The sequence below is a fragment of the Staurois parvus genome, unplaced genomic scaffold, assembly GCF_062004578.1.
Source record: "Staurois parvus isolate SC_StPar_1 unplaced genomic scaffold, SC_StPar_1.0 ptg000027l, whole genome shotgun sequence".
NCBI classification, from domain to species: Eukaryota; Metazoa; Chordata; class Amphibia; order Anura; family Ranidae; genus Staurois; species Staurois parvus.
The window spans coordinates 847,671-868,580 of record NW_028317823.1 but is presented as its reverse complement, the minus strand read 5'-3'; the positions used below and the strand labels follow the sequence as shown (position 1 = coordinate 868,580).

The 20,910-nt window shown below is 39.8% G+C and overlaps 1 protein-coding gene across 1 annotated transcript in view; it reads right to left on the bottom strand.

Moving 5' to 3' along the window:
• Positions 1-1,404: 1,404 nt before the first annotated feature.
• The window catches only part of SLC36A4 (solute carrier family 36 member 4), a 415,009-nt gene continuing 395,503 nt past the window's right edge, over positions 1,405-20,910 (bottom strand). Inside the window, exon 11 of the mRNA XM_089656501.1 lies at positions 1,405-10,529. Coding sequence (XP_089512627.1) covers positions 10,228-10,529 — 302 coding nt within the window. The 3' untranslated portion in view covers positions 1,405-10,227. The remainder of the gene's footprint in view (positions 10,530-20,910) is intronic.

Here is a 20,910-nt window from a genome sequence, read left to right as displayed (position 1 = left end):
TCAGAATTGCCTTAATTCTTCATGGCATAGATTCAACAAGGTGTTGGAAACATTCGTCCATATTGACATGAGTCACTGTTGCCTTTCTATCAACGTAAACCAGTCTGTTCATTCACCTCTGACCACAACAAGGCATTTTCAGCAACACAACTGCCACTTACTGGATATTTTTTCTTTTTTGGACCATTCTCTGTAAACCCTAGAGATGGTTGTGTGTGAAAATCCCAGTAGATCAGCAGTTTTTGAAATATTCAGACCAGCCTGTCTGGCACCAACAACTATGCCATGTTCAAAGTCACTTGAATCCCCTTTCTTCCCTATTCTGATGCCTGGTTTGAACTTCAGCAAGTCATCTTCACCACGTTACTGATTGAGTTACTGCCATGTGATTGGCTAATTAGCAATTTGTGTTACCAAGCAATTGAACAGCTGTACCTAACAAAGTGGCTGGTGAGTGTATATGTTTTGATGCACAGCCAATGATTTTTATAAGCCTCTCAATGCAATACAATGCAGTTATAAAAATGGACATGTATTTATTAATGTAAATGGGCCTTGAGTGTTCACTTAGACGAGCTTGTGCAGCCTAGTGTACATTCTCTGCTCACCTCTGTGTCAGGGTGAATGAAATTCTGTGTGTGTTATATCATCCCAGTGGCCAATGAAAATGGTAGAAGGTGCTGAACCCAGAAGAAGACCGAGTGAACACATCAGAGGTAGCAATTTGAGTGGAAAAAGGAGACTGCAGCTGTTGTAGCACTGGAGGGGTCCTTCTGACAGATAAATCTGCCATTATGTGCAAATATCTCAATCTCGTTGTCTGATGGAATATTCAGACTAAGACCTCAGAGATCGCTAAACAATAGGCTTTTTTCAGCATTGACGACCAGGATACAATGCTGATGATATGAAAAGTAGATGAAAGCCTAGTACACACTATAACAAAATCAAACAAACAATCTTCATATTTTCTATAAAAAGTGTATATCATGATGTGCTTGACAATGGTATTAACTTCTACGAACATTCTCGGCTTACTTAGGCAAATGTTCTTCCTTGTCTACAATTTCTGTCGTTTTCACCTTCTCCTGAGTTATTCTTCACATCTGATCATGAGCATTTTTTTCTATTTCATTATTTCCGTGTGATTATTGTACACATTGAGCAAAAAAATCAGACATTGTGCTTACATACGATAAAAATTTCCTAGCTTGCACCTACGTTTTTTTTCATCAAAACAGTTGGAATCGGCTGTCGAAAGCACTATACTAACAGATAATCCATCGACTGTTCCTCATACAGAAATTTTGGTACAATTTTCTTCTTGTGTGTACGGGCCTTAAAGCACCTTTTTATATAAGGAAGAGAGAAGGCTACATAATTTTAATAAACAATATCCAATACTTCAAATTTTTAAATCTTTATTTTTCTAGGTCCAGACCATAATAAAACAAAACATACAAAACCATTACACATTCCCTGTAACGTTGCATCCAAGCTGGTCTCCCCTTTTCTAATATCAACAAATAATTTAAAAACATTTTAAAAAAAGCTTTGTTTGGTAACTGATTATTTAACCTGTTAAATCTGATGTATATTTTGCTCTAGTGTACATTTGCTGGCAAATCATGTGTCTTTTACCCGAAACCTAAAGTTAAAGCCTACTTCCAAGTTTCTTGTGGCTTTAACCAATTCAATACCGGGCAATTTTACCCCTTCCTGCCCAGGCCAGTTTTCAGTGCTCTCACACTTTGAATGGCAATTGCGTGGTCATACAACATTGTACGCAAACTAAAATTTTATCATTTTCTTCACACAACTAGAGCTTTCTTTTGGCGGTATTTAATCACCACTGGGGTTTTTATTTTTTGCTAAATTAACAAAAAATACAAAAAAAAAAGTTTTTCTTTGTTTCTGTTATAAAAGTTTGCAAATAAATAATTGTTCTTCATAAATTTAGGCCGAGATGTATTCTGCTACATGTCTTTGGTGAAAATAACCCAAATTAGGATGTATTTTTTAGTTTGTAGGAAAGTTATAGAGTTCACAAACTATGGTATAGATCTGAATATTGATCAATCCTGAAGTACTGACAGCCAATCTAATTTCTTGAGGTCCAAGAATGTCAGAATAGTACAGATATCCCCCAAATGACCCCTTTTTGCAAAGTAGACAGTCCGACGTACTTCATAAGAGGCATGGCGAGTTTTTTGAAGTTGTATTTTTTTTGTCCGAATTTTTCGAAAAATGATTAAAAAAATTAGTTTCACTTTTTTTTTTTACATATTGTCACCAGTGCAGTACAGCGCCATCATATAACTGGCATGGCAGTGATCAGGGACACTGACTGGTGACAGTATGAAAAAAAAAAATTATATATATTTTTTTTAATTATTTTTTATTAATTTTTTTTTTAAGATTTTTTTTCATATTTCACTATGACCAAAGTAGTACAATGTTACCATAGTAACATTGTACTACTTTGGGGAAGTAATCAGTATTTTATTTACTTATTTTTTTTACACAATTTGCTTATAGCAAAGAATTACTTTGATATAAACAAGCATTTACCTGAATGACATCGATTCATTCAGGGTTTTTTTTTTTTTGTGTTTAGCTGTGATTTGGCCACAGCTAATCACATGACATGTGCATGTGATTAGCTGTGACCATTCACAGCTAGGCAGTAGTATACAATGGATGGCATGAATGAAGCCATCCATTGTATACAACTGTCATGTGACCTGCTGTGATTGGTCACAGCAGGTCACATGGTACCGGCAACGGGGTCGATACTCAGATCTGTCATCGGCCATGTCCGAGGTACACAGCCGGTGACAGATCACGTCGCTGCGCCGCTCTGCAGGAGCGCAATCTGCCCATGTGCGGGAGGACGCCATATGGCGTCCACCCGGAACGCTGATGACATTTTCCGCCCGCCATTCGGCCATAGGGCGGGCGGCAAATGGTTAAATAGTTAATTTAGACCAAGCTGGCCCAAATAAAATATTTCCATCACCCGCTGTCAGCGCTGTACAAACTGTATGTAGCATCAGCTACATACAGTATACAGTGCTATGTTCCAGAAGTGGAAGTCCAACTCTGCCAATCAAAGGAAGCCTTGTATTCATTGTTGTCTATGCCTTGTAGTCATTTCTGCCCAAAGCTCCAGACAGTCCCTCAGCCTCATTACGTACAATGCCGTTGATCGCAGCTGAGAACGCATTAGAGAGGACTGGACTGGATGGGGGAAACCTTCCAGAGCCAGGAATAAGGTATTACACCTTATTCCTGCACCCCTAGACTAGTAAGTAGGCAGACGCCACTGTGAAAATGCATTTTTCTTTGCCTGTTTACAAGGCGTTCCAGGGAAAATGAGGGCTTAACAACACTTCCAGAAAATTAACTATTTACTTGCTGTTTTACAATATATTTAATGTGATCAGTAACATTTCACAACAAAAAATAATCTATTTTATAAACAAACAGAAATCTACCAGAACATATTAATAAAAATAGAGATTCCCTACAACAGGAAGACCACGGATACTAATAGAAATTCCATGGGTAGGGTAGGGTAGGTTGTAACAAAACTGGGAGGGGGTTATTTTTTTCCTGGGGGGAGTGCGGCTATTCATGAGTGAGGTTTTGTCTGAACTTTAACCAGGAATGTATTCAACTCTGAGTTTATATAAATTGTTTACTCTAGAAAATAATATTGCATAGACCATACAAAATGTACAGATATATTATTTCTTGTAATAAATATACAAATATAGTTCGATGCCCAGCAGTGGTGATTCCCAACCACTGGTTCTCGGCCTACTTTTTTTCATTTTTTACTTTATCTTCAAAATATACTACTTTCTACTTGTAATAAAATATCAGCTTAAATATGTTATAAAGAAGCTATCACAGTATTTATTTTTGTACGTTAAGATCTCCCAGACATAAAGTGTAAGCAGATGATTTTGTCTGTATTTGCTGAGTCAAGGTAAAATTTCTATTAAGATTTAACACCCTCAGCTGCCTTAGGCTGTTATTGAGACTAATGAATCAGTGCAGGCAGTCTTCATTCTTGCTGCCTCTGGCAATGAAATTCTACCTTTCATTTCCCTGTAATGTACTAAAAGCATGAAAAGGGTGTAGCCCAAGTGCCCAGAAACCATGCAGTCAATGTTTCATAAGGACATGTGAGAACTTACAATTTCTGTGTGGATGTTAAAACATTGATCTTTAACATTTATCTTGATCCAACACTTCTGTCATCCTGGGTAAGTAGGGCAAAAGTCCACATTTTTTTCTTTACTTTGGTGCCCCATTCAGTGAATGTTTTCATCCAATGTTGGATCTAAAAGTCCTAAACAGGAGTGCCCAAGTTCCTTTGTTCAAAATGGAGTTGCTCCAATCCATGATTAAAGAAAGTTTGGGCAGGCCACTTGAAGCTTTCAGTGGATGTATCCAAAGCTCGTTTACATATTCGGATACATCCAGACTACTTCTAATTCAGTTTGTGCACCTCCAACTTAACCTCTCAACATGTCCAAAGAAATTCCCCAAAATTGTCCTCCTAGTTATTGCAGTTCTTTAGCAACAGGGTCTATAAATATATCAATACATCGACTGTAACTGTCAGCAGAGTCTAGCGCTTCTGATCCATCACAGCTGCTGGTCTCATTCCAACATCCTGGTTTTGCTTGCAAAACATTCTCCCTGTCAGTTTGTCTGTCCACCTGCAATGTGATTGATGTGACCAGTCTCTGTGTGGAGACCAAACCTGATTTAAGCTAGCCAAGCCTAAAGTCTCATTTTTGTGATATTGCGTTTGTAACACGTGCTGCAAGCTCCCAGTCTATCTGTCCTGCTCTGCTGCTTGGATTCCCTCATTGAAGACCTCGGATTGGATACAGCCTCCTCTATGAATGCTGCCTGCCTTTTGACTATGGATCTGACCCTGACTTATCCTGAACCTTGCCTGTCTTGTACTTGGACTGTCACTGAACCACTCTGCCTGTCTGCCAACCGCAATTTTTGCTGCTTGCTTTGCTCAGCTCGAGCCTGCCTCGGCGTGGTGGACGTGGCTGTTTTATCTCCTATTTGATGCCTGCATACAGTAGTTTCATGACCTATACCACTTGCCAAAGCCAGCAACATGGCAATAGTTATCTTGAAGGATAGAATTTTTCATATTGACCCTTGATAATATTGGGTTTAGTAAGGGTTCCCCAAGACCTGAAAATTATTTTAGGAGTTTCTCTAGGTTAAAAAAAGTTTAAGAAAGGCTGACTTAGACACTGTACTTAAAGCCTATAAACAACAATAGACTCCTCTGCCACAAAGACGTCTTAACTTGACTGCTACTAATGTTTGGTTGGATCATTAACTGGATGAAGATTAGATATTTCCTCCCAAAAGATGGTGTTTCTGGCCACAATATTCAACATTGTTAAGAATTCTGTAGAGCTTCCCCCAGAGAAGCTCAACACTTTTATCTCATAGATGAAGGGGATGATGTGCAGCAAGCTATTATCAGTCTCTCAATGCCTGAAACTAATTGGGACTCTGTCAGCTACCATTACAGCTCACTGTAAAGTGTGAGGCAGTGGCAAACACAATCCCAAAGTCAAAGAATAAGAATATCAGCTCACATGAATCAGTCACTTTGGAGGCTGAAGGTTGTCAACTTGAAAAAGCTATTATCAAATAGAGACAGGATGCCTGACCACTATTACAACAGGTGCCAGCTCAATTGCCTTCTGGAACATGTTCAGTGGTCTGCTCTAGTCATCAGCAGCATAGCCGGCTGCCCACAATTAGGATGCTGGTGCTGGGAACCCAAAGACTAGTGAAGAACTAGTCCGGGTGAGGACGACACTGGATCCCTGGAAAAGTAAGTGTTCTTTTATTAAAAGTCAGCAGCTACAGGATTTGTAGCTACTGACTTTTACATTTTTTGGTAATCAACTGCTTTAAACACCAACAACAGAAAATTACTGACAGGTACACATACATTTTCTGATATTTTGTAGCGGCGGCCGTTGAGGAAGATAAATTAAGAATTTGCTGGAGAGGAAAGTATACGGTAATAGGGGTGTGGGCTTTAGTGACATTTTAACTCTGCCCTGTTTTGGCAAGGTGACAAGAATTCTTTTGGGGGAAAATTGAGAGGTTATGTTAGGGGTCCTAGGGCTTGGGTCAGTGGATGGTTAAGTCTATCTAAAGCCAAAAACAATTATTTAATATATTGCAGCCTAACAGTTCTGGAGCATACATGGGCTTATGAGAAACTTCAGGGAAGGAGGGGAAGTTAATATTCATCCTTTGCACACATCTTATGTCTTGGAGGTCTTAAGACATAGAAAGAGAAGCCTGAAAGAAACCAAGCCTACCTGCAGGAATTATGCCGCAGTGCATACCTGTAGAAAATTCCTGCTAAGATGGTCATTCATTCATTATTTTTGCAAGATTAAGACTGTCACATATGTATTTTATGTGTCCTAAAAAGACTAAAACAGAAAACGTTTGATTATACAACACACACTACAACCACACTGGATCAAAATAGATATTCAAACCTGCCCAATCATTCTCTTTTTGATTTGACCTTAAGAAAACTAAACAGAAGGCATAGGGAAAAAACCACAAACTGGATTGAAAGCGCATAACAAGAGAAGAATCGATTTACTGCAAATTGGATGAATTCAAATTATTCTGATATTCTCCAGGTGAATTACTATTTCCTACATCACCTGAATATAAGAACACACATTTGCCTTATCTGCAGACAACAGCGCAGTTCATGAATTATGGGCTGAATTCAAGAACTGAATGATTTTCCAAGGACTGGGCTATTTGCCACCTGTGTATTCAGGAATGTATCAGATTCAGCCAACTGCAAACCAATTCAGTCATCTGTCTTTGCATTTTCAACTTAGTTGACTCAGAGTTTGCGTGCGTAGTGCCCCTGATTCTGTAAAGTGAACCATTGCTTTAAAGTAATATTAAAGCTTCATTTTTTTTTTTTAATAAAAAAAAAACAAGCATGTCATACTTATCTGATCTGTGCAGTAGTTTTGCATACAGATGCCCCAGACCTCTTCTTTTTGGGTCCCCCGCTGATGCTCCTAGCTCCACCCACTCGAGCAGTGACCCCAGAAAAAGCTGCCTGCACTGGGGGCACTCATGTATGCTCATTCCCAAGCCGCTGCTCTATGCATCCATAAGACACAGAGACACGGCTCGGCTCCCACTCTTTCCTTATTGGCTAACTGGCTGTGATAGACAGCAGCAAGAGCCAATGGGCACCAACGAGGAGGGAGAGTCCCCATACAGCCGAGGCTATCGTGAACCATCACTGGATCGGAAGGGGCTAAGGTAAGGATTGGCAGGGGCAGGACGGCCACTGCACACAGAAGCTTCTATGCATGAAGGTGAAAAACTTTGACCCTTTGGAACCACTTTAACTCTACTTTAAAGAGACTTGTAACCAGATCATTAAAGAGGGCTCCAGCTTACTAATCTTCAAACTGCTCCCACCCCCCTTCTTACACCTATACCAACTACCCTGTGGAAGAAAGATCTGTATACTTACCTATTTTCAAGCTGCCGTGGTCCAGTAATGTTATTGGCACCCCTGTGTCAGCCAGTGGCTGCAAGGGAGAAGAGGGAGCTCCAACAATGGATGACCCATAGTAAACCTATGGGTGACATCACCTGTGAAAACGCCATGGTGGAGGGTGAAACAAAATCAACATAATTTCCGGTTCCTGCCCGATATTCGTGACGTCACGTCACGTCACGTGAGTGGAGTGCACGCTGTGAGCGGCATTCCGGAGCCATTGTAGCCCATACAGGAGTGCATGGATGTGGGGAATCACGGAGTATTTTTAAACCTAAAGGCTTTTAAATTGCGTGTAACATGTGAGTGCAATATGTACTTGGATATTGTTTAATAAAGAGGTGTTACTGTGTTACACTATGTGTGTTCCCCTTGTATCTTACATCTTTCCTGCCCACATGAAGATTATGTCTAAGTACTGAGGAAACATATTGGATCCTAGTTATGCCGTTTTGAGTCCTGGTTATGCCCAAGAACACACTACACTTCACCAGTTTAAGCTTGTTTGACTCTTAAGCCCTAAAAGCTAGGAGTTCATCATATCTGGTGAGTGTGGAGTGTATTGAGAGGTGGTCGCGGAGCTCTGTGGGGTGATATTATTTACAGAACACATCTTGTTTGGACACATTTTCTGGTTTGGAGCACTCAAGCACTGTATTGTTTGGAACAGTGGACTTTTATCACCTTTTGGAATCTTTCTTCCCTTATATTTTTTGCGCTGTGTTATTGATTATTTAGTAGTTACACACTCCCAGAAGTGGTAAGGGCTCTGACATGCAGGGACGGAAGAGTCTGAGTTAGGCGATTGACACTTCTGGTGTAGTCTAATTTTGAAGGACGTTCAAAGACATTGCAAGGGCATAAAAACCTTTAATGCAGTTAAGTATTTAAAATACTTGATTTTTCTGTGCTTTTACCTGCAATTTTTTACATTGGTGACAGGGTCTCTAATGTCTGGCTTCCCTCCCACACATGCTCACCTTTCTTTTGTTCCCTTGCTGCTGCATTCATTGCCTGCTACTTCCAAGTATGGGGACAATGAGGCTCACTCCTTCTCTCACGTGACACTTCTGGATCTTGGTGATTGGCCCAGCAGTGTCACATGGGAGCATGGAGTCAATCTACAGTCCTGTGTGAACTCTGACTGGGATAAGTTCATTGCTCACGCAGGGCTCTTTCTCTTCTCTTCAGATGGTGAACAAATTAGAGGGTAAAGGCAAGGTAAGTATTAGATGCTACAGGGATCAGCTTTTTAATGAAACTTGCTTTGCACTGTATTGGTAAAGCACAGGTTCACTTCAATCTGTATTTTTAAAGAAATGTAACAGCACCCTTTTGCCTCAGAAGAACTCTCACACTGCCCATGGGATGTGTTTCATGGCGTGCTAGTCAGTGCTTTTCTTGTAGGTAGTTCAGTGCACACTGCTTGTAGTTTAGTAAAGTAATTCCTACAAACTTCCTAAATTATGCATAACACATTTCACAGTCATAATACATCAAATAATAGATTGCTTTCCTTTAAAGTGGAACTGAACTCAAAAACTGAGGATCTGCCATCTTAAAGGAACCATCTAGATATATTAATTGTGCAGTACTATGAAATGGTAAATTGTTAATGTTTTGTTACTGGAATCGTTTTTAATGCAGCCCCAGCACCATAGAATGGTCAATATGTGGGCATTAGGCTGAACAGAAGGACAGCTGCTCTGTGTCTGGAAGCTGCAGTATCTCTTCAGTGGACTGATATGTCACTTACTGAGTCAGCACTAAAGCTCTGCAATTAGCAGGAGGCATAAGCTGTAGTTATGATACTGAACTGCTGCAGAGACACTGCTGTTTCCACGCACAGAGCATTGGTTCTTCTGAACCAGCCTTTCTCAACTTTGTCAACACAGAGGAACCCTTGAAATAACTTTCAAGTCTCAAGGAACACCTGCTAAAAATGACTATATCTACCAATACATTAGTGTGATGGTCAATGGGAAGAATGCTCCATATACTTGTGGTCATTGGGAAGAATTACCCCCTTAAAAATAGCTAAAAAGATCAATGGTGTCAGTGGGAACTTAGCTGATGGTTAGAAATTGCCCATTGCTCAAGGAACCCCTAGCAACCTCTGGAGGAACCCTGGTTAAAAAACCCTGGGCTACACAGTCTAAGGCCAGGGTTCTGAAATGTCTACCAGTGCTGGGGTGAATTAAAACCTATTACAACTATAAGACATTATAATTTACCATTTGATGTAACTACAATGTATTTTCATTTTGTTTTGCTTTTTTTTTGCATGTATTTTCTATCAGTCTTTACTTTATTTTTTTTTCCACTTGAAAAAAAGGGTCTGAAAATACATATAAAATACTTGTTTCCCACTGAATCAGTAGGATAAAAAACGCAGCATTATTCAGTTTTAAAACAGAAGAGGAAACTAAGGAAAATGTGAAAAGACAAAAAAAAACAAAAAAAACAAAACTTGCATGGTGTGCTAGCTTCCTTTCTACAAAAGAAAAAAGATCAAAAATGATATCAGAAGATGCCAATGGACACATATCCCTAGCTCTCTTCTGAGTCTGAAGGCACCGGAATAGGAACATCCTCTTAGAGAACAGTATTCAGTGGGATCCTAGGTAAGTGCTGTTAAAGTCTTTTAAAGGGCTCTCTGTGACATTTAGCAGAGGTGAATAAGTTGGATAAATAATTTCTTCAATTGTTACATAGGTTCCCATGATAAAACCTACAAATCCAATCATTGCTATAGAAACATCCTTCGCAATTGTGAGCGGGCTGAGATTGTCTTTGTAGAAAGTGAGAATTTCAATCAGTGGCGGAAGGATAAGTGCTAATGAACTGCTGCATACCGCACCCACAAATGAGATCACCAAATCAAGACGAGGAATAGACACCGCCATGGCACCTGGAAGGAGAAAGAGGATTCATTGTTATGTAAATCACTTGAATATAGGATACAACGTGGATTTTTAAACTGTGAATTAGAGTAAGCTAAAACAATCAAATTCTTCCTTTCCATCTGAATGTCTCAACAGATAATAGGCACTTTGGGTCTATGTATAAAATATTCACTGTGCTTAAGCATATGTATGGCCACCACAAATGTCTGCCATGTCGTTTGTAATATAATTTTCTCCTATGATCATCAGCTTCACCTAGTGGCCATAATGTTGTATTCTTTTCAAATACCTAAATAAATAACATACTACAATATGATACCTACCTGGCAGGAGAGATACCATGGTCATGAACGTGGCTCTCCCAGGGTGGGGTTCATCAATTGCACTCCGGCTGTGCTAACCCCTGTGATTTCCTCAAATGCTAACCCCATAAAGACTTTCAAAAATGGTCCCCCAACTGTCTTTGAATTCTTGGCAGAAGTGTGGCCACAAAGGTAGCAAACTTCATATCCTATGGTATTGCAAATCTATTTTCTGTAAATCTGTATTTTAGTAAATATCTTCCATCACCGGAATATTCACTCCCCCATCACCTCAACTGGCTTTGTTGGAGATCTCTATAGACAACTTTGCTAAACAATATGGAACGGTGGCAGGGGTGGACTGACAACTCATGGGGCCCCTGGGCAATAGGGGATCATGGGGCCCCTGTTTCTTTGCCCAAACTCAAAAAAGCCTATGAAAAAGGTACCAGGGGCATCTCCTGGGGCCCCCTACTGACCCCAAGCCTTCGGGCAGTGCCCGAGTTTCCAAATGGTCAGTCCGCCCCTTAACGGTGGTCATGCATATACCGATTGCAGCTAGGCTTACAATTACTAATAAATGAAAACAAAATAAAATCACAACTTGTCTGAAGTAATTCACAGGGTCCACTTACAATGCTAAGAATTCTTTTTCTCCTCCCATAATGGAGGCACCAGCTTCTGTTCGGTGTGGGCACTGTGGTTAAGAGTGTAAAGTCTTAAAAACATAGCCTGGGAATGTTATACAGATCTCAGGGTATTTCTAATGCTTGTAAATTTTTACAAAATTTTGAATGGTGTGGATAAAGACTCTTGTGTTTACACATTTATGTTATGATTTTATACAGTTCATGTTTGGGTGTTTATATTTTTGATGAGACAATTATGGACTAGTTGTAAAAGGTAAACACAAGTTTGGCGCTATACGTTGTATCAAAACAAATTGTAACTACACTGTTTGGATGTGTGAGTTAATTGTATGTATACATAAAACTTAATAAAAATTATTGAAATTAAATACTGCACTATGGCCATTAGAAAAATCTGAACAATATGCCAATCATTTGTGGTGGCTGTATGATGGCTTAAGACATCTGAAAATTGACTGCTTCGTACAGATCACCGAGTGAATCTCAAAACAAAACTTTTTTTTTCACTTTTGGACAGAGTTGTGAGGAGTCCATGTTAAGTTTTTATTGCCCAGCTGGGGACACTTAAACTGGCCCTATGGTGTTCGAACTTCGTTTGAAAACGTTTGTTTTCTAAAAGTTCATGGAATTTTCTAACTGTTAATGAGGTCAATTGGATGTTTTGACTGAACAGATGAGAAAAATCAAAAGGCAAAAAAAGATTTTTCACATTTCTTAACGAATAAAATCTAAGAATGTGGTTTCCATTTGGGATAAAATTGTTCTTTTTATAACGCACTTTTACTAGGTAAAGTTTAATCTGGAAGTAGAACTTTCTTTGTTGGTCACAAACATTCACTGGTTTTATATATATGGTATGTTGTAGGGTCACAGACATAAACATTACATCACTTTCCCAAAATCAAACATTAAAATTCGAACCATTGGCATGGCAATTAAACAAAATTTTTAAGGAATTTCTAATGAAAATTGTTGAGTCACTCTATGCTCTAACAAACAATTTTTCAGAATTTCCAAACAAATGTGTAAATAAAATCCTACCCTTGTATGGCCAGCCTTACCCTCTGTTTCTTGGTGGCCATTTTCACCTGGACTGAAAGTGAGGGAAGGCCCAAAATTTTGCGTTGTCATGAGACCAGAAACAGATGGGAAATGTTCCACTGGTGACACTTGTTTCAGTAAAAACTCTCTAAGCCTGGGTTCACATTTACAGTTGTGCTACAAAGTTTGCATACCCTGGCAGAAATCGTGAAATGTTGGCATTTATATTGAAAATATGACTGATCGTGCCAGAAAACTGTCTTTTATACAAGGATGATGATCATATGAAGCCATTTATTATCACATAGTTTATTGGCTACTTTTTAAATCGTAATGATAAACAGAAAACACCAAAATGGCCATGATCAAAAGTTTACATACCCTGGAATGTTTGGCTTTGGTACAGACACACAAGGTGACGCGCACAGTTTAAAATGGCAATTAAAAGGTTAATTTCAAACATCTGTGGCTTTTTAAATTGCCATTAGTTTCTGTGTATAAATGATCAATGAGTTTGTTAGCTCTCACATGCATGCACTGAGCAGGCTAGATACTGAGCCATGGGGAGCAGAAAAGAACTGCCAAGAGACCTGCATAACAAGGTAATGGAACTTTATAAAGATTGAAAAGGGTATAAAAAGATATCAAAAGCTTTGAATATGCCAGCCAGTACTGTTCAGTCACTTATTTAGAAGTGAAAAATTCAAATTTGGAGGTCCCGCTCCCCTCCCAGATTCAGTAAAAAAAAAGTCTTTGTAGACCCTGGACACAACATCTTGCATGCTCAGACCTCTATATGTACATTTTGACAGCGCCTCTTACCCATGCACATAATTGGGTCAGTTCAGATGATTCTAATGCATCTGTAGTCTTGGAACCAGCTGACTTAGGCTCCTATGAAGCTCTTCATAATCTTCCATATCGTGGAGCTTAGTCCTTCTTTTTGACTCTCACTCTTTCAATGAAGGAAGTGATCCAAGCCTGACAGATCATCATGCCCATGGGTGCCTCGACCTCTGCTTTCTGGTCCCTGCACACTCCTCTTTGGTTTGACTTGAAATACCGAGAATTCTTGACTATTCCTGATCCTTCTATATGGTCTTCATGTGGTATAAAATATTTGACTGACATTTGTGACAGGGTTCCGTGATTACTTTTGATAAGGTAAAACAAAACCATAATCTCCCAAATTCCTTATTCGCCCAGTTTTTGCAACTTCGCCATGCCTACTTCTCCCAAGTTGGACACTCTACACTTCACCTACTTCAAAATGATTTGGAATCTTTACTACATGAGGATGATCTGGCAAAGCCTTAATCCACAATTTAAAAGGCTTTACAGCCATCAGTGCCTGTTGGTCTTGAGATTTTACAATCCAAGTGGAAAGTGGAAGTGTAGGATCTGGACAGAGAGGATTGGGAGGATGCCTGGCATTACCCCTTTACTCAAATGGTGGCCACACAGGATAGGCTAATTCAATTAAAAATTCTTCTCATGGCCTTCCTTACACCACAGAGACTACACCTTATTTACCCCACAGTAGAAACGAATTGTTGGTGGTGCAGAGACACACCTGCAGACTATTTTCATTTTCATATTCAAGCCTTTGGATATCTTTTTATATTTTTCCCATCTTTATAAAGTTCCATTACCTTGTTACAAAGGTCTTTTGATAGTTCTCATGTGCTCCCCATGGCTCAGTATCTAGCCTGCTCAGTGCATCCACGCGAGAGCTAAAAAATGCTTTGATTATTTATACACAGACACTAATTGTAATTTAAAAAGCCACAGTTATTGTAAATTACCTTTTACTTGCCATTTTAACCTGTGTGTGTCACCTTGAGTGTCTGTACCAAGGCCAAACATTCCAGGGTATAGAAGTTTTTGATCATGACCATTTGGGTGATTTCTGTTATCATTATGATTTAAGAAGGAGCCACACCTCTATGTGATAATAAATGGCTTTATATGAGCACTATTCTTAAATAAATAAAACAGTTTTTTGGCATGATCAGTCATATTTTCAATATAAATGCCATGATTTCTGCCAGTGTATGCAAACTTTTGAGCACAACTGTATGTGGTCCAAAAACGCTCCGAATTGCATGGCAATTCAGGGATGCGCATCACATGAGGTTTTATACAGCAGTGCATATTTCATGTGATTTATGTTCTGTCTCTCCACATAGTACCTCTGTCCATCAACAGCAAAGTCAAAGCACAGACCATTTCAAAACAAACATGCATTGCATTCCACGGCTCCCATTGAACTTTAATTCTCTCTCTCTGCTTTGGGTCACCAGGACCCCGAGGCACAGGAGACTGCTGTCTAGATGAAAGAAGGGCACACAAGAGCCGTCAAACACCTGCACTTCCACTAACACACAGCTCAGAAAATGTACTCCTTCCTTCCAATGTTTCATTCACTGGCTGAAATTGCAGCCAATCAAGAGCTTCTGAAATTGTCATCTGACAGTGAAAAACCTTTCCTGATTGGCTTGTGCGTTTTCAGTGACAGAGGACACTGAACTCCTCTCCACTGATATATCCTGGAAATGCACAAACTGCAATGTAATCTGACAGTTCCCATTGAAATGCACAGGACCCTTTTTTTTAAAACCGCACTGTGGCTCCAATGCATCCATCCGAACACCCTCCATAGGAATAAATTCACTTGTCATGCGAATCCGCACGCTAAAAATGCATCACAAAATACACTTGTGTGAACCAAGGCTAAGAGGGGGTTTTCCCCTCACTGTGGAGAGGTTTCCTATAACATCCTGTTGTGTTTACAAGACCTATTATATCCAAAATGAAGGAAATGTTTTGGCTGTAGATCTAATTTTCATAAACTATGAAAATGTTAAACACTCAAACAAGGAAATGTTTGTAATGCATTGAGCAAATTAACAATGTTAGAAAATCAGAGACCTTGAGTCTATGTAAATCCCTGACTCTCAGCACAAATTTGCTAGGAGTTGAGGGATTCTGCATTTCTAAATGTACAATTTGTCAACAACAGGGAGTCAAATGCTCTTTTAATGGTGAAGAGATACTTTAACCAGTTAAGACCTTTACCAGGTGTCTTAGAAAAAGGATTGCGGATTGTTTTTAGCTCTATACCTGACAATATCACAAAATCCAGTATGTGTCTAATGATTCCTTTTGAGGTTGAGTTAAATTGCTCACTTGCACAAATTGCTCACTTGTGTGAGCCATACATGCTAAGATTCTGGGGCTGAACAAGAGATATATCACTTAATAACCCATTACACAAATAGTGTGGATGGACAAATCTCCTTCTGGATTTTATATTCTGTCATCAACCAAGGCACTCCAGAAGTGCCAGCATCTGATTGGATGCAAATCTTGTTTAGTTGAGAGTTTTCTACCTTGCTCCATTAGCAAAAGGCAACTGAAAAATTGCACCAGCCATAAAACAAATTTGAGCCAATTCAGCAGGGTTTAGCAGAGATTTGATCTGTGTATGTCCAGTGTTATGGTATGCCCATTTTATGGTGATATAAGGTCCCTTTCACATGGGCGATGCGATCAGGTCCATCAGACAGTTTTTCAGGTGAACCTGATCAGAGGGGCCATCCATTCCTATGGACAGCAAGTGGGTGTAAATGGACTTTTGTCCTTCCCTCAGGGTCCGGTCCTCAAAATTTTTTAAAAAAAAACAGACGTTGGCTTTGTCCTGGCTACCCGTAGAGCAGGGAGGGCTCTGTCCCTGTCCATTCTACAGAAACTGAGCAGGCACGGACGTGTCATCCGCCCACTCTGCTATGATCAGCAGAGATCTGTCGGTTGATCCCCTGCTGGGATCGGAACAGAATCCTGTGTGAAGGGGGCCTACGTGTTTATTGCTTTTTTATGGGAGAGTGCCAGCCACATGTTTTGTAACAGGAGTATTTATACATTGTAGCAAGTTATTGCATTAGGAAAGCTTACCGGCATAAGTAATCTGAGTAGACTGCCATAGATGGGAAGCCACACCATACACAAGCCAGCCAGGTACAGGATAACCTTTTACATATACTGCCAGATGGTCATGACCCTTCATGCATTCCACTATAGTTATTCCATGCCATGGAGGGTTCATGACACAGGAGCAGTTGATATTTAGGTTCCCAGGGGTAGTCAGGCCTTTTTCAGGATCAACCACCTTACCAACCACTTAGTTTCTACCAGCCCCCTGTACCAATCCCTCCACTGTCCTCTGATGGCCTATTAAATAAAATGTAAAATATTACCAAAACTCACAAAGCTATCCACAACTGTGCCCCAAGCTACTTCACCAACTTCATCTCAAAATAATACCCAAACTGTCCTCTTTCTTCCTCCCAAGACCTCCGGCTCTCTAGTTCCCTCATCACTTCCTCCCATGCTTGCATTCAGGACTTCTCCAGAGCCTCTCCCATACTCTGGAACTCTTTACCCTAACCTGTACAGCTATCTCCAACTCTGTCCATCTTTAGGCGATCCCGGAAATCTCTTCAGGCAAGCCTATCCCACTTCCAGCTAATAACTGAATTTTGCTTTCTTGGACAACTCATTCTCACATAGTTACTTCCTTTTGTATCACTTGCCCTTCCCTCTAGATTGTAAGCTCTCGTGAGCAGGTTCCTCCTTACCCTTCTGTCTTGAACTGTACTGTAATGTACTGCACAAACGTTTAACACTATATAAATCCTGTAAAAATTAGTTAGTGTTTATTTATGCATCTTAAGAGTAATAAGGAATGCAGCGCTACATTCAAATCATAAAATTATGTGAATATGGGATCCCAAAATATCAAATAAGTTAAATTAGATAATATGACGGTGTTAACAATACAGATCAATAAGTGCTCATTAATAATATCATCAACACAAATAAAGTGAATAGCTCAAAACATGTGAAAAAACATATGAAAAAACCATATCCTTATATATATGCATAAAACAAAATTACACATATATATGATATAATCACACGTGCCTGTTGTGAAGTGAAATAACCATAATATTGGTACAAACGAAAATATATCTCAAAGTCCAAAAAATATTATTGGTGACAAAACAGTAAACGGTGCTTCCAAATAATACTGTTAGTGACCATAAGTGAAACTCGTGCAGATTTCTGGGTGTGTACAAATCTGAGAATCCAACCACCATCTGGATTAGCCTCTCACCTCATCCCTTCGACCCTTGCGGATCATAGAGCAGTAGTGGATCCCTCTCACGGATCCTCCAAGCACCAAAAACACTCCAAAGGCAGTTTTCTCAGAATATAGTATTCACACTCTGGCTCTTCTCCAGGAAATGTTGTAGTATCAATCTCTCAAATGAGACAAAGGAATCCTCCCATAGTGTAGTATATTTAATTATACCATAGGAACAGATAGCATATTTGCATTAAAACTTACGTAGCAGCCAGTCCAAGAAAAACCTCATGCTTTCAGATGAGGATATATCTGTTTGGGTGTACAGCTGGATGCACAGGTGTACCAAGATGGCCGCCACGCCGGAAATACGTCACCACGTCAAGCCGACGCGTTGCGTCACAGTGTCATCTGACTTCATCAGGGCTCTGATGAAGTCACATGACACTGTGACGCAACGCGTCGGCTTGACGTGGTGACGTATTTCCGGCGTGGCGGCCATCTTGGTACACCTGTGCATCCAGCTGTACACCCAAACAGATATATCCTCATCTGAAAGCATGAGGTTTTTCTTGGACTGGCTGCTACGTAAGTTTTAATGCAAATATGCTATCTGTTCCTATGGTATAATTAAATATACTACACTATGGGAGGATTCCTTTGTCTCATTTGAGAGATTGATACTACAACATTTCCTGGAGAAGAGCCAGAGTGTGAATACTATATTCTGAGAAAACTGCCTTTGGAGTGTTTTTGGTGCTTGGAGGATCCGTGAGAGGGATCCACTACTGCTCTATGATCCGCAAGGGTCGAAGGGATGAGGTGAGAGGCTAATCCAGATGGTGGTTGGATTCTCAGATTTGTACACACCCAGAAATCTGCACGAGTTTCACTTATGGTCACTAACAGTATTATTTGGAAGCACCGTTTACTGTTTTGTCACCAATAATATTTTTTGGACTTTGAGATATATTTTCGTTTGTACCAATATTATGGTTATTTCACTTCACAACAGGCACGTGTGATTATATCATATATATGTGTAATTTTGTTTTATGCATATATATAAGGATATGGTTTTTTCATATGTTTTTTCACATGTTTTGAGCTATTCACTTTATTTGTGTTGATGATATTATTAATGAGCACTTATTGATATGTATTGTTAACACCGTCATATTATCTAATTTAACTTATTTGATATTTTGGGATCCCACATTCACATAATTTTATGATTTGAATGTAGCGCTGCATTCCTTATTACTCTTATTTTACTTAATCACTGGTATATGATTTAAGGTTAGCAGCTCCCTTTGGGATTTATACACACATTTATTTTATTTAATAATTTTTTAGTTTCAAAAAAACACTTGGGAGCGCAGGAGGTTCACACCATCCATATTTATGCATCTTAATTCAATATTCAGACAGTTTATAATAGAGGTGGCTAGAGAGCCTACAGAGGAACTCTACTACTGAAGAATGTTTTGACTAAGGCTGGTGACAGCTGAAGCCTGAACATCCACCTGGTAAAACGTAATGAACATATGAACAGAAGATCAGGTGGCTGCCTTGCTTATCTGAGAAACAAATACCTGATGCTGAAAAGCCCAAGAAGCACTGTTGGAGTGTGCTTGACTTGGAAAGATGGAACTTTGTCCTTGAAGTCAGAAGTTTTAATGATGAGATGTTGATTCCATCTAGCAATGTTGGAATGCAAAGAAGGTTCTCCCCTACAGAGACCTTCAAGATGGACAAAGAGTCAGACTTTAGAAAGGGAGCTGTAGTGTTAGTATTCTGTGAGCAGTCAGCCTTTTCACCCACCTGCAGGCTCCCACAGCAGAGAGCTCAGATATAAAAGCTTTTGGACAGCTGAGACTAATAATGAGGTCTGGCTATTAAATAGTCTGGCTAGTAATAGTGTGGGTAGAGGCTTTATCCCATCCACAGCTCTACAAAGCCTCCGGGCTCCAGGGTCCAGCCATAATCCCTGGTTTCCTTCATCATGTGTAGGTGAGTAACTTAGGTGACACATATACAACAGTTACAACCCTATTAATTAGTGTCTCTCTCTCTCTCTATATATATATATATACACATACACTGCTCAAAAAAAATTAAAGGAACACTTTTTAATTAGAGTATAGCATCAAGTCAATTAAACTCCTGGGATATTGAACTGGTCAGTTAAGTAGCAGAGGAGGTTGTTAATCAGTTTCAACTGCTTTGGTGTTAATGAAATTAACAACAGGTGCACTAGATGGGCAACAATGAGATGACCCCCAAAACAAGAATGGTTTTACAGGTGGAGGCCACTGACATTTTTTCCCTACTCATCTTTTCTGACTGTTTTTCCCTAGTTTTGCATTTGGCTAGGGTCAGTGTTACTACTGGTAGCATGAGGCAATACCTGGACCCTACAGAGGTTGCACAGGCAGTCCAACTCCTTCAGGATGGCACATCAACACATGCCATTGCCAGAAGGTTTGCTGTGCCTCCCAGCACAGTCTCAAGAGCATGGAGGAGATTCCAGGAGACAAGCAATTACTCTAGGAGACCTGGACAGGGATGTAGAACGTCCTTAACCCATCAGCAGGACTGGTATCTGCTCCTTTGTGCAAGGAGGTACAGGATGAGCAATGCCAGAGTGTGTGTATATATATATATATATATATATATTTAATTAACGAGCGCTCGGAGATAGATGATATAGATGATAAGCAGCTAGCATGAAAGGCACAAACCCCAAACCTTCACACTAAAAATGATAATATCACATGCAGCGCTACAAAAGAAGTAATATATATTATATAAAGGATAAGTGACAGGCTACTGGTGCTTAAAAGTGATTGGAAAACGTCCTCATATCATGATACAATAGTCCCAGTAAACAGTGCAAAGGTGGTCGACTCCGTGCTGAAGGTGTATAATATTATGCACTCACCAGAAAGCGCATAATATGCGCATTTGAGTTGTCAGACCACTCCTGGTCCTAGAGAGCTGAAACAGTGTAGATCATCTGGCAGGCTGTCACTCTGATAAGGGTACACCTTTCCTTAACCAGCAGGGGGACTCCAGACATCCAGAAATATTCAGTATCACTACTCCAGACTCCTCAACCCGGGCACTCATATAAGATATCCACCTTGAGAGAGGGGGGGGGGGGCTTGACCAAAAAGCCCACCCCAAAAAACGCTAATAGTGTAGTATATTCCAAAAAAGTTTTATTGCAGAGTAAAAAGTGATC